The sequence below is a fragment of the Nicrophorus vespilloides genome, unplaced genomic scaffold, assembly GCF_001412225.1.
Source record: "Nicrophorus vespilloides isolate i.1.1-1 unplaced genomic scaffold, Nicve_v1.0, whole genome shotgun sequence".
NCBI classification, from domain to species: domain Eukaryota; kingdom Metazoa; phylum Arthropoda; class Insecta; order Coleoptera; family Silphidae; genus Nicrophorus; species Nicrophorus vespilloides.
In genome coordinates this window covers 10,937-29,729 of record NW_017098881.1, presented here as the reverse complement: position 1 = coordinate 29,729, position 18,793 = coordinate 10,937, and the positions used below count along the sequence as shown (strand labels likewise).

The window sequence follows — 18,793 nt, the reverse complement described above, 5'->3', positions numbered from 1 at the left end:
TCTTCAATTAAAAATATCAAGTCTAAACATGAGGAGTGTTCTTTTAGTTTTCGCTTTAGGCTTTACGCTAATTTCGGGTCAGGTAAGTCCTGTTATATAATATACAAATCATTGATATAGAAGTAAGTTAATTTGGTTTCAGGATTGGACCGAAGTTCATACGAGAGTCTTTGCATTGTCCCATTTTTGCACGATTTCCAACATACTCAACAGTAAATTAATTGTGAAATCGATGCAGGGTAAGTTCAACGATGATCCGAAGTTCTTGACCTACACAAGCTGCATAGCCACATCAATGGGTGTCATGGATGAAGATGGAAAGTTTGAAGAAGATATTATGATGTCGAGTATTCTGTACGTTTGGAAGATGATGATGAATAAATGCCTTGTCGATGCGAAGAAGGAGACAAGCAGCGAGAAGCGATCTTTCGAGTTCGCCAAATGTTTGTGGAAAAATTTAAATTTAGCTGACAAAACTTTTGATAATTAATACGAAGAGTTTCAATTTTAAACCATTCGGCTATTAGTTGCCCTTCCAGTTACTTTAAATAATAATTTTATCCCACAAGCTGATGATGCCAAATACCTGGGTATAATTTTAGATCGCAGACTTACATGAAAAAAAAAACACATAATAACTAAACGTCAATCACGTTTCTACGATTTACTTTTTGAGTAATTTACAAAAATATAATTTTTCGTTCTTTTAATTTTGATAGTAAATTACGGTTACAAATATACAACCTTTGAATCCTCATATATTCAGCTTTCATTTCTATATTCAATCATCTTTCTACCATTTGTACTTTTCGAGTAATTTTGTATATTGCATTTAGTTTGAAATTTAGGTAGAACTTGTTTTATGCATTTTGACGTATCTTTTGACGCACTTTGATTTATCTAGAAGCATATTTATAATAAACACGCTCCAATTTATCTAGAATATTTCTTAATTGCCAACGAAAATCGTAACACCGTTATCAACATTCTCGATATAAAATCAAACAGATCCTGCACATCTTCAATTAAAACTATCAAGTCTAAACATGAGGAGTGTTCTTTTAGTTTTCGTTTTAGCCTTTCCGCTAATTTCAGGTCAAGTAAGTCCTGTTATATAACATAAAAATCATTGCTATAGAAGTAAGTTAATTTGGTTTCAGGATTGAACCGAAGTTAAAAAAAGAGTCTATGCATTGTCCTATTATTGCATGATTTCCACCAATGTCGACTATGAATTAGTTGAAAAATCGATGGAGGGTAAGTTAGTCGATGATCCGAAATTCTTGGACTACACATTCTGCATAGCCACAGCGCTGGACCTTATGGATGAAGATGGAAACTTTGAAGAAAATAATTTCGTAACGCTTATTCTGGACAATTGGAAGATGATGATGAATAAATGTGTTGTAGATGCGAAGAAGGAGACAGGCAGCGAGAAGCGATCTTTTGAGTTCGTCAAATGTTTGTGGAAAAATTTAAATGAGACTGACACGGTTGTTAATTAATACGAAGAGTTTCAATTTTGAATTACAACAATTATAAATAAATTAAAGTAATTTTTGTGTTTTTCTTTCAAATAATTTTCATTATATTAATAACTAATGCGATTTATATCTAATGAAACAAAATAAACAACAAACAACATTCATCCCAAAGAAAGAAACCTGTCCTCCAGTTACTTTTTTATGTCGTGTAATTTTATTCACAATCTGTTCATCAATGTGAACATTTAGTGAATTTAAGATCGCGGTTGACATTAGGTAGGTAGTTTTTTCAGGTGGATGGTAGGTTGGCTGTCGTCTTGTAGGTTAACTTCAGTAGTTTATTGATGCTCTACGATTCCACTATTTCCTTTGATTTGAATCTGCTGCTATCATTGACACTGTCATTGTCCATCGACTTGACTGAAGGTCCATATGCTGAACCTCATTCATTTCACTGTCCATCTGTGATGAACGATGGCCCTATTGCTACAAGCAATAATTATTTAATTTTCCACTAACCATGATCTTTTGCATTTAATTAATATCTACTAACATCTTTATAGATATTTCTGAAACCTGTTAAATCAGTATAACTTAATTTATAATTATTTGGATGTTATTTCCTACTTATAGTACAACTTCGTACCAAAAACTGTCTCAATGTTTTCAATTGCGTTTCTCCAAAAAGTGTAAATGTCATTTCTCCTTTATCATATTAAAAATTTAATTCTTTATATCGAAGCTTCATCAACAGAGGTAATGAGGTATAACTGAATTAAAATAAAATTTAAATTAAAAAAAAATATACAATATTTCGAATCGTTATTTAAAGATAATAATGACGTCATATAAACGGGATGTAGTGATCACCACATTTTTAAACAAAAAACTGTTATCAAATTATGTATTTTATCGAGAGAAGATTTCCTAATACGTTTTATCAAAATCTTCGCTGCATATTTAAAATCTCTCTCTATATATAAGAGCACTACGTCTGATAATTGGACGCAATTAAAAATTTTGAGCGAAAAGATGAAGATCGTTTTTGCGGTTATCGTTTTAGCTGTAACTATAATTTCGGCTGACGTAAGTGTTTTGTAATATGTTCATTTTGGTACCTTTTTGATATATTTTCAATTTATCTTCAGGTCTTTGGCGAGTTTGAACTGAAATTGGCCAACTACTCCCAGAGTTGCCAAGAATTGAGCCAAGTCGATCCGGATTTGATCGAGAATGATGTATTCGTCGAGGATCCGAAATTCATGCAGTTCACCTCTTGTATTACCAAGAGTTTGAACGTAGTAGATGCCGAAGGGAATTTCAAGGAGAAGAATTTTATGATCATTCTGATGGATAATGCTAACTTGGTCCTGGAAAAATGCAAAGCTGAGGGCGAAAAGGAGACGGGACATGGGAAGAGATCTTTCACCTATTTGAGATGTTTGCACTATAGTGTTCTGAAAGACGTCAATTTTATGAAGAATGTTTTTGATTAATGTACGTGCTGTAATCATGCAATGATAAAATGTACTTTCCTTAGTTAATAAATATTTTCTACTATTGTATCTAATTGTATCTATATCTAGAAATATAATAAAATACAACTTTTTTTTCACAAATCTTCAGATTTCATTTCCATATTTAATCAACTTTCTACGATTTATACTTTTCGAGTAATTTATGAAAATGTGAAGACACTGCTTTTTCAAAGTTTAATTTTTCGTTCTTTTATAATTGACTGCTACTTACATCCTAGAGTTACAAAAATGATACAATACACTTTTGATTTCACAAGTATTAAAATTTAATTTCCATTGCCAATCACGTTTCTACGATTTACTTTTTGAGTAATTTACAAAAATATAATTTTTCGTTCTTTCAATTTTGTTAGCAAATTACAGTTACAACCTTTGAATACTTATATATTCAGCTTTCATTTCTATCTTCAATCATCTTTAATAATATAATTAATTTAATAATAATTTTGTATATTACATTTAGTTTGGAATTTGGGTAGCACATGTTTTATGCATTTTGACGTATTTTCGCACTTTGATGAAGCATATTTATAATAAACACGCTCCAATTTATCTAGAATATTTCTTAATTGCCAACAAAGATGAAGATTCTGCACATCTTCAATTAAAAATATCAAGTCTAAACATGAGGAGTGTTCTCTTAGTTTTCTCTTTAATTTTTGAGCAATTTACAAAAAAAAAAATTCGTTCTTTTGAAAACAAATTACAGTTAGAAATATAAAACTTTCGAATCCTTTCCACTATTTATACTTTTCGAGTAATTTTGTACATTATATTTAGTTTGTAAATTAGGTAGCACATGTTTTATACATTTTGATGTATTTCCGCACTTTGATTTATCTATAAGCATATTTATAATAAACACGCTCCAATTTATCTACAATATTTCATAATTGCAAACGAATGTCATACTAGCGTTATCAACATTCTCGATATAAAAGCAAACAGATCCTGCACATCTTCAATTAAAAATATCAAGTCTAAACATGAAGAGTGTTTTTTTAGTTTTCGCTTTAGCCTTTACGCTAACTTCGGGTGTGGTAAGTCCTGTTATATAACATAAAAATTATATGAGTAAGTTAATTTAGTTTGAGGATTGGCCTGAAGTTAGAGCGGATATCTATGAATTGTCCGAACTATGCGTGAATTACACCAATATCGACAATGAATTAGTTGTGAAATCGATGCAGGGTGAGTACGTCGATGATCCGAAATTCTTGGAATACTCATCCTGCATAGCCACAGAGTTGGGAGTCATAGATGAAGATGGAAAGTTTGTAAAATATAATGTCCTGAAGATTTTTATAGAACTTATGAAGATCGAGGTGTATAAATGCATTGTCCATGCGAAGAAGGAGACAAGCAGCGAGAAGCGATCTTTCGAGTTTTACAAATGTTTTTTAACATCTTTTGATGATTAATACAGAAGAGTTTCTATTTCGAATTACACCAATTATAAATAAATTAAAGTATTTTTTGTGTTTTTCTTTAAAATAATTTTCATTATATTAATAAATTATAAATTATATTAAAAATATAACTTATATAATTTTAACTAATGATACAAAATCAACAACAAACAACTTTCACCCCAAAGAAAGGAATTTTATTCACAATCTGGTTATCATTGTGAACATTGAGTAAATTTAAAATCGTTGACATTAGGTAGGTAATCTTTACCGGTGGATGGTTACCATAATGATGATTTTTTCTGCCATAATGACAGATTGTAAATAATAAATTTAATACAAAAAAAACAAGAATATTAAAAATTAAATGTGCTCTAACTGCATTTTTTTTTCGAATAAATGTGCAAGCAACGCGTTATTTAAATTCCTCAACTATGTAATTATGTTTAATAAATTAAAGAAATAAATAACCGACCTATACTATCAATATTACAAATTAATTTGAAGTGATTTCCTAAAATTAGAAAATACTACAGGTGATGATGGATTTCAATTCATTAATTGAATACTAGATTAAACGGATTTATTACTAGATAAAAATACTATAGCCAGAATGAAGATACGTTCGTCCGTAAAGAAGCTGAAAGTAATAAAATTCAAGTTTTTCTTCCTTATTCAGGATCATTTTCACTAAACGCAAAATACGTTTTCAATGTCATTTAAGCACCTTTTCAATTATTTAATCCTACCAACATCTTTATAGATATTTCCGAAACCTGTTAAATCAGTATAACTTATTATAACTTAATTTATAATTATTTGGATGTTATTTCCTACTTATAGTACAACTTCTTACCAAAAAACTGTCTCAATGTTTTCAATTGCGTTTCTCCAAAAAGTTTTAATGTCATTTCTCCTTTATCATATTAAAAATTAAATTCTTTATATAGAAGCTTCGTCAACAGAGGTAATGAAGTATAACTGAATTAAAATAAAATTTAAATTTAAAAAAAAAATACAATATTTCGTATCGTTATTTAAAGATAATAATAACGTCATATAAACTGGATGGAGTGATCACAACATTTGTAAACAAGAAACTGTTATCAAATTATGTATTTTAAGAAGAGAAGATTTCCTAATACGTTTTATCAAAATCTTCGCTGCATATTTAAAATCTCTCTCTATATATAAGAGCACCACGTCTAATAATTGAACACAATTAAAAAAAATTGAACGAAAAGATGAGGATCGTTTTTGCGGTTATCGTTTTAGCTGTAACTCTCGGCTGAGGTAAGTGTTTTGTAAAATGTTCATTTTGGTACATTTTTTATATATTTTCAATTTTACTTCCGGCCTGAAACGAGTTTAATCTGAAGTTTGCCAAAAAATGCCAGGATTGCAAAGAATCGAGCAAAGTCGATCCAGATTTGGTCACGAAGTCCCAGAAAGGTGAATACGTCGAGGATCCGAAATACATGAAGTTCTCCTTCTGCATGACTAAGAGTTTGAACTTATTAGATGCCGAAGGGAATTTTAAGGAGAAGACTTTTCTGATCAATCTGATGGATAATGCTTACTTAGTCCTGAAGAGGTGCAAATCGGAGGGCTTAAAGGAGAACGGAAATGGGAAGAGATCTTTCATCTATTTGAGATGTTTGCATCATAGTGTGCATTTTCATTGTTAATCACGTTTTTACGATTTACTTTTTGAGTAATTTAGAAAAATATAATTTTTCGTTCATTCTTTTGATAACAAATTAGAGTTACAAATATACAACCTTTGAATCCTTATATATTCAGCTTTGATTTCTATATTTAATCGTCTTTCTACCATTTATAGTTTTTGAGTATTTTTGTATATTATATTTAGTTTGGAATTTAGGGAATTTGATTTATCTAGAAGCATATTTATAATAAACACGCTCCAATTTATCTAGAATATTTCACAATTGCAAACGAATGTCGTACTAGCGTTATCAACATTCTCGATATAAAAGCAAACAGATCCTGCACATTTTCAATTAAAAATATCAAGTCTAAACATGAGGAGTGTTCTATTAGTTTTCGCTTTAGCCTTTACGCTAATTTCGGGTCAGGTAAGTCCTGTAATATAACATAAAAATCATTGATATAGAAGTATGTTAATTTGGTTTCAGAATTGGACCGAAGTTAATACGAAAGTCTTTGCATTGTCCCATTATTGCACGATTTCCGCCATAGTCAACAATAAATTAGTTGAGAAATCGATGCTGGGTAAGTTCGTCGATGATCCGAAATTCTTGGACTACTCATCCTGTATAGCCGCAGAGTTGGACCCCATGGATGAAGATGGAAAGTTTGAAGAAAATAATTTCGTGACGCTTATTCTGGACAATTGGAAGACGACGATGAATAAATGCGTTGTAGATGCGAAGAAGGAGACAAGCAGAGAGAAGGAATATTTCGAGTTCGCCAAATGTTTGTGGAAAAATTTAAATGAGACTGACAACACTTTTGATAATTAATACGAAAAATTTCAATTTCAAACCATTTGGCTATTAGTTGCCCTTCCAATTACTTTAAATAATAATTTTATTTATTTAGAAGCTGTTGAAGCCAAATACCTGGGTATAATTTTAAATCGCACACTTACATAGAAAAAAATACATAATAACTAAACGTCAATCACGTTTCTACGATTTACTTTTTGATAAATTTACAAAAATGTAATTTTTCGTTGTTTTAATTTTGATAGCAAATTACAGTAACAAATTTACAACATTTGAATCCTCATATATTCAGCTTTCATTTCTATATTCAATCATCTTTCTACCATTTATACTTTTCGAGTAATTTTGTATATTACATTTAGTTTGAAATTTAGGTAGCACTTGTTTTATGCATTTTGACGTATTTTCGCACTTTGATTTATCTAGAAGCATATTTATAATAAACACGCTCCAATTTATCTAGAATATTTCATAATTGCAAACGAATGTCGTACTAGCGTTATCAACATTCTCGATATAAAAGCAAACAGATCCTGCAAATCTTCAATTCAAAATATCAAGTCTAAACATGAGGAGTGTTCTTTTAGTTTTTGCTTTAGCCTTTACGCTAATTTCGGGTCAGGTAAGTCCTGTTATATAACATAAAAATCATTGATATATAAATAATTTCATTTAGTTTGACAATTGGCACGTAATTAGAACGGATATCTATACATTGTCCCAATATTGCGTGAATTCCACCAATATCGACAATGAATTAGTTGTGAAATCGATGCAGGGTGAGTTCGTCAATGATCCGAAATTCTTGGACTACACATCCTGCATAGCCACAGAGTTGGACCTCATGGATGAAGATGGAGAGTTTGAAGAAGATAATTTCCTGAAGCTTATGCTGGAAATTTTGAAGACGAAGATGAATAAATGCATTGTCTATGCGAAAAAGGAAACAAGCAGCGAGAAGCGATCTTTCGAGTTTTTCAAATGTTTTCGAAAATTTTTATAATTAATACGAAGAGTTTCAATTTCGAATTACAACAATTATAAGTAAATTAAAGTAATTTTTGTGTTTTTCTGTAAAATAATTTTCATTATATTAATAACTAATGCAATTTATAACTAATGAAACAAAATCAACATTCATCCCAAAGAAAGGAACCTGTCCTCCAGTTACTTTTTTTATTTCGTGTAATTTTATTGACAATCTGGTTATGATTGTGTACATTGAGTAAATTTAACATCGCGGTTGACATTAGATAGGTGATCTTTACCGGTGGATAGTTACCATAATGATGATTTTTTGTTTGATTGGGAGAAGATCGCAAATAAAATTTTAATATATAAGGCTGTGTGTTAAAACCGGTGTAGACCTGTGGTTTGGGAGCAGCGAACGTTATCCACAATGACCTCCAAATTAATACATTGAAATCTCTATGTTTAGTGAGATAAAAAAGCATCCCAATACTCTAGCAATAAATTTATTAGACAATAGTGAAACTCCACATAGACCAAAAAGGCATAATACCCTTGATCTCGTTTATAGATTTTAAAATTAGAAGAACGTTGTTAGTTATTTGTTTTTATTGTTAAAATTAATAGTTATTTATATTATATAAATTGGAAGGTTTGAAATGGGAAACTTGTAATACATTTTTGTAAATAAATTTTAAAAAAATTGAATGTGCTCCAAATGCATTTTTTTTTCGAATAAATGTGCAAACAAAGCGTTAATTAAATTCCTCAAGTATGTAAAAATTATGAGTATTGATTTATATAAGACAAGATCAATTCATTAAATGAATACTGGATTAAACGGATTTATTACTAGGCATCCCATAAATATTTATTGATTTATTTTTTTAATTAGACATATTTCTTAAACGAAAAGATTTAATGCTCCAAGAAAGTACAAATTTTGCGATTTATAGTATTTTGGTTACAGTTCTTGTATAAGTTGGTTCTTGTAGATAGGTAATTACATATTTCAAAAAAAATCTTTGAAAGAAGCACATTGAAACGTCTAATTCTTGTTATGCAACCCCACTACAAGGACTTATGTTCAGAATCCTAATTTATATAATTAATCTTCGATCATAAATTCGACTGTAATTTCCGAACTGCAAAATATTATTTTTTTAAAATTGAGTTTTAAGAATAATAACGAGTTGTTATTTCGTACAGAATTTTCCATATTTACTTATACAAAAAAAAATGGCGCTAAATTTAAATCTTACACATTATATAATAAAGGAGATTTAGATGCATCAATAACAATAATATTTGAAATATTCAATATAACCATAAAATAATATTTGGAAATGTGATAATAAAACTGAGTGGTGACCCAACAAAGTGAATGCAAACTAAACATTATAGATTTTAATTTTGCGACGAAACGTAATTATTCAATTAAGAGTGCACCCGCTATGGGCGTAATTAGATCATAATGAAAAATAATATTTTCCCTCTTCCATCCAGAGTGTGTTCATGTGCATTCATTCATAATTCAAATGACTTTTGTGCACAGTTGACACGGCGGCTCGCACTAACGTGAATGCATTTTTCGACGTCGCAACTATTTAATCTTTATAAAATATTTAATATATATTGTACTGCTACCTGTTATTTACACCCACTAAAGGTATATGTACATATAAATATTCTATACCAAAAACAAAACTTACCATTGCAATAAAACCAGTACATAAATATATAAATACATTGAATATTCATGATAAAATATAGTACTTATACGTATTGACTAAACTGCCATAAAATATTAATACCTAATTTATACTGTTACCAATAATATTTTTCTTTCTCAAACACAAAATGTTTATAACAACAATTTTTTTTAGGAATTATTCACTTAGTTTTCACCATAATTATAAAATATAACAATTAAAAAATCATTAGTTTTCAATTAGTTTTAAAAAATTATTTATTTTTCCTTTCAGAATACATAAAAAATTATTAGTTATTTTCTTTTTTCATAATATTTATAGAAGAAACAGCATTAATTATTCTGCATAATATAAATTCATTGAATAATTTATATTATTGCGAAGACGAAAGATAAATAATGAATGAGATTAAAGCATTTCGGACTTAATTAAAAATGATAGCAAAGCGGCTTATGTAATTTTTGGTGGATGCGCCGGGCGTTAACTGAGAAATATGATCAAGTGATGCAACAATCTGGATGGATTGCAGGAGTAAAATATTCATACATTCAGTATATAAAGCACATAAACAAATTAATTGTAATTCATATAGTAGTGAAAAAGGCGATGCGCATTTAAAAATATTGTACACATGTTTATAAAATGTATGCATAATTGTTTGTAAGATTAAATTTGTTTTGTTTAGGTTGTTTGCTGTTTCCGGAATTCTTGAGCTAAAACTAACTAGAGTAGAAAGTTTGCATATAAAAACACGAAGCTAGTAGGACTACAGGAATTATGTAGTTTTATTTAAGTACTTTCAAGTTAATTTTGTATTAGTAAAACTTTTTTACAAATATTATTGAAAACAAAACTTTAGTAAATTATATTATAATTATCATGGTTGTATTTTCTAATGCTTTAAATACTCAACAATTAAAATATCTTATATCAATTTTACGTCACGTTTGCTCCATGCTAATGATTACGTAATATGTTTAGATTAATAACATATTTTCATAAAATATAGTATAATGAAATTTTCTTATATTTTATTGCAATTCTATATAACGTTTTCAATTATTACTTTATTATTACTTTTTTACTACAAATCCTTATGTCATTTTACATATATATACGTGGCCTAATTTATATTTTCATTTATTTATGATAAATAATTTTTTAAATCTCTCATTTTGAACCTAATCCTATTTATTTTCCAGCCAACTCCATACATTTATATTATAAAAATATTTATTTCCATTAGCATTACCGTTATTCAAAGTTTTCATTTACACTTTCAATCATTTCAGAATTTTATGGACATTTCAAACTTTAAAATGTATAAACAAAAATTACATCAAAGTAATGGAAAATCTAGCTTAAAATATTAATTCTTAGATTTAGATTTATTCTAGTTATATCACGTATTACATTCATATTACAGCACTATTTAATTTGATTTTGCTATTAAAATGTAAAAACGTGAAACATTTTTTATTTGTTTCATAATATTCATAATTCTATAATGAAATGGTTATGTTTATTCTACTATTTCATTATTAAACAATTCATTTTCATTAAAATTAATGGCGAGTGAAATGTTATTCAACCATTTCTTTTTTTTATGTCTTGCAGCTCCCATTGTTCTAGTGCAATTTACATATGTCATACACAAATACATGCAATTGTTCTTTTATTTTGAGCACGTAAATTTCATTTCTGTAATAAATATTATGATAAATTTGTTGTTTATTGTTGATTATTTTCATTTTACTTTCAAATAATTAGAATTGCAATAAATATTAAATCTCTTAGATTTATCAGTATATAATTTAATAAAATCAGCAAAGTATTGCTATAACTCGCATAATGCGACTTCGATCAGTGCGGATTCACTGCTTAAAAATGTTGTAGAACAAAATAAGAATAAATTCTAAAGAAATATTATGCAAAACATTTTTTTCTTTTTTGTATTTATTCACATCGTCGCTTCAAAGAGTCCGGATATTGACAGAACTAGCTAACTTTTATAAATATGGTCAGAATGTTAAGTAAAACTATTCACAATTTTGTGAATTTAATGGATTTTTCACCCCAGTTTATTTAGTAATCTATAGATTCTAGTATATTTAGTGTACTTATTTATTTCTATATAGTTATTATGTAAGTATTGCCTACGTATTAAATCTTGGAATACATCAAAACTTCGATCATTGCAGATTCACCAATTTGAAAGTCAAGTCTCTTATGTGATATTTATTTATATGCGGTTACAAAGTCCTCGATAAGTGCGGTTTTGAACTGTGCGGAATTGATTACCCAATCGGCCATATGGCCGATACGTTCCGGTGTACCGCAGGGATTGGTACGGGGACTTATTGTATCTAATCTTCACAGCGGACTTGCCAATAACACAACTGGTCACATTAGCCACCTATGCAGATGACAGAGCAATTCTTGTATACAATGCTAATAGAAGGTACATGCTTCCAGGAGACCCTGAACAACAAAGTATGCTGAAAGAAAATGCGAATGAAACAAAATCCGCACATGACACCTTTACAATGCGTAGACATATATGTTCACCGGTTTTCTAAACAACACCCGAGCTAAAGGAGCCAAGTATCTGAGAAACCACGTAGTTCATCGCTTGAGCTGGAAGAACCACATAAAAGCCAATAAGAAGCAATTGGCATTGTAATTTAGAAAATGTACTAATCTATAAACAGGTTTGGTGGTCTGACTGTAAGTTCATGTAATAAAGAGGTATCAATTGAAGACATTGAGGCTGATCATAAATACACGCAAAGCTAGTAAAAGAAGAGATCAGAAAAGTCAACACAAACTACCATCAGCGACTGGTAGTCTACCGAAACCACCTACTAGTATGGTTGACTAATAAAACTAGCCATTGAAGGAGACTCAAACGATTCTAGCCACAAGATTTCATATTTAACAACATGTAAACTGTGCGTGTTTGAATACTTGAGAATAATGCCCCACCAGAGCCATTCTAAAATTCTTAAGTCCCCTATGTAATATATACATAATACGTAATACGGTTAAACAGTAGATGTGTCCATTTTCGACACAACACTGTTCTAGAAAGATTGCTGAATTTGGAACAAGAAATCATCTATAAAAAAGTTACACCGAAAAAAAGTTTTCAAACATAAATTTTCAGTCAATTCTACCAAAAAAATGCACATTTCCATGAAACACATATATACAAACAAACGTGAAAATATGAATTACGCGGCGCGCTAATTAATTCAGTAAGTGCATTTAAATAATCGAACGCGTTGCGTAATTAATATATATATATATTTAGTCTGTGTGTGCATTGTGCGATGCGTTTGTTTGAGCCCGTTTGTTCGCTTTATATTATTATTTTTTTTATGTTGTTGTTGTTGCTGTACGTTTTCCGCAAAGTTACGTAGTGAATTGCACGTGAACGGGCATAGAGGCGAAAACGAAAAAACAAAACAAAACAGACATACAACAAATTTACATTTAAATGAGTTCGTTTCGGTTTTAAAATATTATTGTCGTCTAAAAGGTCATTGCGAATAAAACGAAAATTAATGGAATGCATTGTAATTCCAATCAATTATCTGGCTTTATTGCTATTCATTGTATAAATCATACTCGTATTATCGCAATATGCATAAATATCGTTTTGTGCGGTCTACATTTATGTTGCGCAAATTTCATTCAAATTGATAATATTTATATATAGACTTTTCGACGAAATGTAACTAAAATTTCCTCAACGATTATATAACAATATTATACAAAACTCATGAAACTAGTTTAAAGCAAGTTAGAAAATACAATTATTCGTTGCAATTAATTTTAATTCAACACTGAAATAATTTTCCATTTATATTAGTTAGTTACTTCATGTTTTTACCTCTACAATTACTTAATATAAAACAAATTATAAACTTATTCGTTATTTCCTAATAAACGATGCAATTTACTTAAAAATCAATTAAGATATTATATTTTTTTTATTTTTTCTGTAAAAATAACATTTCTTTAAATTTAAACAACATTAAAACAAACAAAATACAAGACTGGAAAAAAAAATTGATTACAAAAATTACTAAATCATTGCAGTAAAATAAAAACAGGTGTTTTAATTTTATTGTAATCTCTTTTTTTCGAAATTATAAAAATATTGTTTGGTCAGAAAAAAATATTTTTTAATAAATTCTTTGAATAAGCACTATTAATTAATAAAACACAAATATTTGTGTTATTCCCCAAGAATCGGTTAAATAATATAATAAATAATAATTATTTAATATACAATTGTTGACAAATATAAAAATATTTTCATCAATTAACATTGTTTTAATGGCATGTATCAATATAGTGAATTATTATTTTTGTTTAGGTTTAAAGTTTGTTTTACACATTTAATGTAATGTATCATAATTATATTGAGCTTTGGTGATTTTTGTATAGTTTTTGTTATTAGTATTATTAAAAAATGTTAACTATTGAAATATTTTATAGTGGTTATTAAATTAATCGTGTAAATTTTCCTGTCAAAAAATGGTTTTGATGATATCATGTGAATAGTTGTAAATTCTGTATGCAATATATGCACTGAAATCATAATAGGAAAGAAAAAAGTGTCTCTACACAGAGGCTGACTACGTTATTAAAGTGCAATGGCAATAATTCTGCTTTTGATTGAATTCGCTTGTTCCTGCGAAACGTAGATTCCTATGAGTGTAACGAGCCACATGTATAATATATACGTACAAACACATGCTTGATATGCAAGGGGTGAACTTTTAATTTGGTTTGTTAAAACACAAGGGCTTGTTTGAATTACACATACGCGCGCGCTCAGAGAATCCACCCCTCGTTTCCATATTACCCCAAAACATGCTGACAATATTATATTGCTCGTATATATATAAAACCGCCGAATTCGGCAATGAATTAATGGCCGAAGAGGAATCCCAATTATTCCGACCCGGAAAATTAGTTCATCAGTGATAAAGGATTCTCGGACCACTTAAATCCTTTGCTTTCAGATCAAAGCGACGATGTTCCTCTTCTTCTTATTCCCAGTCCCGCTTTAGTTTATTTTTTTCCTGTCCCCATGTTTAACTTTGTAATCTAGAGTTACAGATAGAATACAAAAAAAAAAGGAGATGGAGTATATGAGGAAACAAAGAAGGTATATCCTTTATTTTTGTTTCTTTCGCGTGCATTGCAAATCCGTTTGATGGGGACCGAGGGTCTACGGATATAAACTGGTCCCTTGCGTGCGTCCCTTAATATATATAAACATACTAAAACACGGACTGTCCTGCGGTATTTAAACTACCTTTTCCCCCGCCCGAATCCGGAAGCCCGACCAGGGGAATAAACCTGCTCAACTTGACACAAAGTTTGTAATCTTAAGTAAATTCATAAAGAGAAAATTTCCCCTGGGTGGTGTAACGATATCTGCCTCAGAAAATAGAATCAAACGGAAAAAAAATAAAGCATGGAATAAAAAGTTACGTGTATATAAATATACACATTGCAGCGCATCTTCAACGATGCACCTCGAATTGGTCTATACACCCAGGCCCTTTTACTGCTAATCACTATTAACTTCTTACTAACTTCCGTTTCGAAAACTTCCGGACACTTTATTTGCCTTTACTTACCGACGAACTGGTAATTACGTGTTGCATAATTCAAGAATAAATATTTTACGCCGTGTTCTCTATGTTTCTTTTTTTGTAATTTATTTCATCCTGTAATTTTACAAATTACCTGAAGCTTCTTCTTATGTTATTTAAAAAACTTTAGTTTCGCGCGGCGTATTAATTAAAGAAAGTTATAATTATACTTTGGGTACACGTTGTCTTATTTAAATAGGAATATGTAGTTGATAATTGCAGCTTGTCGAGTCGCGAATGGACAAAATAAATTCGAAAATGTATGTCTTTTTACAACACTTCCAACATTTTATATAACTTTACAAACCTCTTATATAATAATTAAAAAGTTTCATCTTATTTAAACTAAAGTCTCTTATATACTGTAAAATATATCTCTTTTGGTCGAAGGGAATTTCTATGTAGATTCCTGTTGTTTTTTTCAATAATCTATATTTTAGGTTACCAATGGAGTTGAGGTAATGCCAGCAATTATTATTCATCTAGACCAATGTTTCTCAAACTTTGTACTTAAAAAATTTATAGGACTCCCCGAAGAATGGATATGATAGATCGGACATCAATTTTCTGTAATCCCGCAAATATTTTTTTGGGACACCCCTTTAACAATCACTGATCTAGACTTTTGATTCTAAAGTGTCTTCAATTCGAAATTGTTCTTAATCTATAATAATTAAATTGTATTGTATAGAAGCCGTGTCGTAATATTTGTTCTGCGTTATATGGAAACCACATTATGAGAATACCATGTTATAGCAGTGTTTACTTATTACTATATATTTTATTGTTTATATTCAAGTCCAAGTTTTATCTATGCCACCCGTATTTCTTCGTAATCAACAAATCTCGTTATTCATTGGAAATTTTAAAATCATAAATCCTTCCAAGAAGTTCTTGATAATATAGCTAATAATTTATAATATGTATTATTAGTTTGCAAAATAATGGAATAAATTGATAATTTAAATTATAATTTATAAATTCGAATATAAACAAATATATTTTTAATATTTGAATTTATAAATTATAATTTAATTTCACAGATTTCAAGGACAAAATCTTATAGTCTATACAATATACCAATATACATAGTTTAAAGTTAATTTAGGAACAGCTAAACATTTCGAAGAAAAAATGATACTATATTAGTTACATTCGAGTACAATATAATAAGAACTTATGACAATCTAAAATAGTAGAAATACATCTACAATAAAGATGAAGGAATTGGAAATGTAAAAATTTGTAACTTTAAATTTAAGAAATTTACTTGTTACTGTTTTATTGATTACGTACTTGAAATTAAATTAAATTATATATATATATATAAAAAAACTTATTACGGTAAAATTGTTATATATAACGTATAAATGTTTATTAATAACTGGTAATAGAAGGATAAACTAATATAGCCAGACTTCATAAGGGCTGCAGTCCCTCCAGTATAGGATGAAATATCTTATTTTATTGTCATAGTTTGAAAAAAAAAATATCATTGACAATAATTAATGAAGTAATGAATTCTGTTATATTTTTGATTCCATACTAATTTTGTTTTAGCAATCAATTAAAAATTACTTAAATAAATACAGCAATACCTCGCATAGTACCGCTTCGATATGGATTATATATAGACCTGTTTGAAAATTTCTTTTTTTTTTTTACTTTTATTATTTATTCACAACCTACCAACATCTCTGGCTATAAGTTGAATGTAAACATTTCTAAATAAACTAAATTTTAATTGAGCAAATTAAAAATAAATCAATATTGCACAATACATGTTTGTGTATCACTAGAATACATTATTTATTGTTTTATTTATGTATAATGATCACTTTTCTACCTTTATATAACCAAGTTTGTTTATGTGATTTGTTTTTGTGTGTATTTAGTTCGATTTAAAACGCCCATTCTGATGATGAATTTATTAATTAATCATTTTTTTAATTTGAATTTATGTAATTTAGCAATCAATTAAAAATTACTTAAATAAATATACAGCAATACCTCGCATAGTACCGCTTCGATATGTTCGGATTATATATAGACCTGTTTGAAAATTTCTTTTTTTTTTACTTTTATTATTTATTCACAACCTACCAACATCTCTGGCTATAAGTTGAATGTAAACATTTCTAAATAAACTAAATTTTAATTGAGCAAATTAAAAATAAATCAATATTGTAGAATACATGTTTGTGTATTACTAGAATACATTATTTATTATTTTATTTATGTATAATGATCACTTTTATATAACCAATTTTGTTTATGTGATTTGTTTTTGTGTGTATTTAGTTCGATTTAAAACGCCCATTCTGATGATGAATTTATTAATTAATCATTTTTTAAATTTGAATTTATGTAATTTAATGGTTGTTACAATAAAATATTGTTATTATTATTAGTAAATGAAATTGGAGAGTACAAAAACAAACAAAACTAAAAATTGTACTCGTTTTATCCGTTTTTGTGGATTTTTTAATGCAAAGCTTTGATACAAAGTGAACAGTAAATTGCTTTCTCATTGACATTTCGACTGCGAATACCTTTTTTTTTCTATACCGGAAAAGTGTCCGGCGTAATTTATTTAAAACGTAAATGTCAATACTCGGATGCTGGGATTTGTTATTCGGGTAGCAGAATGTGCTGCAGCTCAGTTCGCCTTTCCTTTCTTCGACATGAAAGTATAATAAGTATGCGCCCTCGTTATGTATCCCGATACATCTCTAGTCCTGCTTCCTGCATACGCCCTCATCCTCCACCCTCTTTTTTTTGTCCAACCTATCTCCTCCTGAACATCTCGATATATATTGGTATTATATTTTAAAAAGGCAGATTTACAAATCATTCCGTTTGGAATGGCTGGCTTCTGAATATTTTGCATTCGACCAGAAAGAAAGAAAACCTCCCCCCGATTATGAATAATTTATAAGGGCAAACACAATTTCGCACAGATTAGTTTTTCCAGTTCCCCGCCGAAGGATTCTTATTCCACCCCACCACTTTTATTCTATTTTGCCTTATTTAGTTTTGGCCACCCTCCTCCTATATTTTTTTCTACCATCCTCTTCTTCTATTCCTTTTGTTTGTTCTTTTTTTTCTCTTCCTTCTTTCAAAGCGATGAGGGGGATCCAATAGTGCAGGTGCATCAGGCCTGCAATTCTACTTGAATAACTCCTGTTTATCTTCGCAGGACTATTCAAAGGCTCCCTAGGCGCCGATAGTATAATCTTGTCGTAATATTCATGGCCCACTTATCTCAAAATGCGTCTTCTTCGCAATGAGTATATTGCATCAAGCTTCAGCTGATGTGATAATTACATTTTTTCGTCCCACTTAATACTATCAAATGCAGTACGTGCTTCTGTAATTAATTCATACTTAATTTATTTACAAATTGGTTATAAATATGCATAATTAAGTTCACTCGATAACGTATCTTAGAAATGTATACATATAATACTAATTGATATCTTGTAAAATTCTTGTATTTTTCATTTGGAGACAC

General features: G+C 29.2%; 5 protein-coding genes across 5 annotated transcripts; all 5 read left to right on the top strand.

Moving 5' to 3' along the window:
* Nucleotides 1–2,510: 2,510 nt before the first annotated feature.
* On the top strand, nt 2,511–2,994 carry LOC108563401. The gene is made up of 2 exons (XM_017922062.1): nt 2,511–2,570; nt 2,633–2,994. The coding sequence occupies exons 1-2, from the start codon at nt 2,517–2,519 to the stop codon at nt 2,978–2,980; spliced, it is 402 nt and encodes a 133-aa protein (XP_017777551.1). The 5' UTR covers nt 2,511–2,516; the 3' UTR covers nt 2,981–2,994.
* Nucleotides 2,995–4,006: 1,012 nt separating this feature from the next.
* On the top strand, nt 4,007–4,495 carry LOC108563402. The gene is made up of 2 exons (XM_017922063.1): nt 4,007–4,062; nt 4,111–4,495. Exons 1-2 carry the CDS (start codon nt 4,009–4,011, stop codon nt 4,441–4,443), a joined length of 387 nt encoding a protein of 128 aa, XP_017777552.1. The 5' UTR covers nt 4,007–4,008; the 3' UTR covers nt 4,444–4,495.
* A 549-nt stretch (nt 4,496–5,044) lies between these two features.
* LOC108563395 lies at nt 5,045–6,119 on the top strand. Its single transcript, XM_017922055.1, has 2 exons — nt 5,045–5,077; nt 5,829–6,119. The coding sequence occupies exons 1-2, from the start codon at nt 5,045–5,047 to the stop codon at nt 6,117–6,119; spliced, it is 324 nt and encodes a 107-aa protein (XP_017777544.1).
* A 357-nt stretch (nt 6,120–6,476) lies between these two features.
* Nucleotides 6,477–7,052, top strand: LOC108563403. The gene is made up of 2 exons (XM_017922064.1): nt 6,477–6,530; nt 6,591–7,052. The coding sequence occupies exons 1-2, from the start codon at nt 6,477–6,479 to the stop codon at nt 6,936–6,938; spliced, it is 402 nt and encodes a 133-aa protein (XP_017777553.1). The 3' UTR covers nt 6,939–7,052.
* A 414-nt stretch (nt 7,053–7,466) lies between these two features.
* LOC108563394 lies at nt 7,467–12,097 on the top strand (the record flags this gene model as incomplete). Its single annotated transcript, XM_017922054.1, has 3 exons — nt 7,467–7,545; nt 7,600–7,895; nt 11,946–12,097. Coding segments are annotated over exons 1-3 (502 nt in total), but the record flags the coding sequence as incomplete, so codon positions are not given.
* Nucleotides 12,098–18,793: the final 6,696 nt, after the last annotated feature.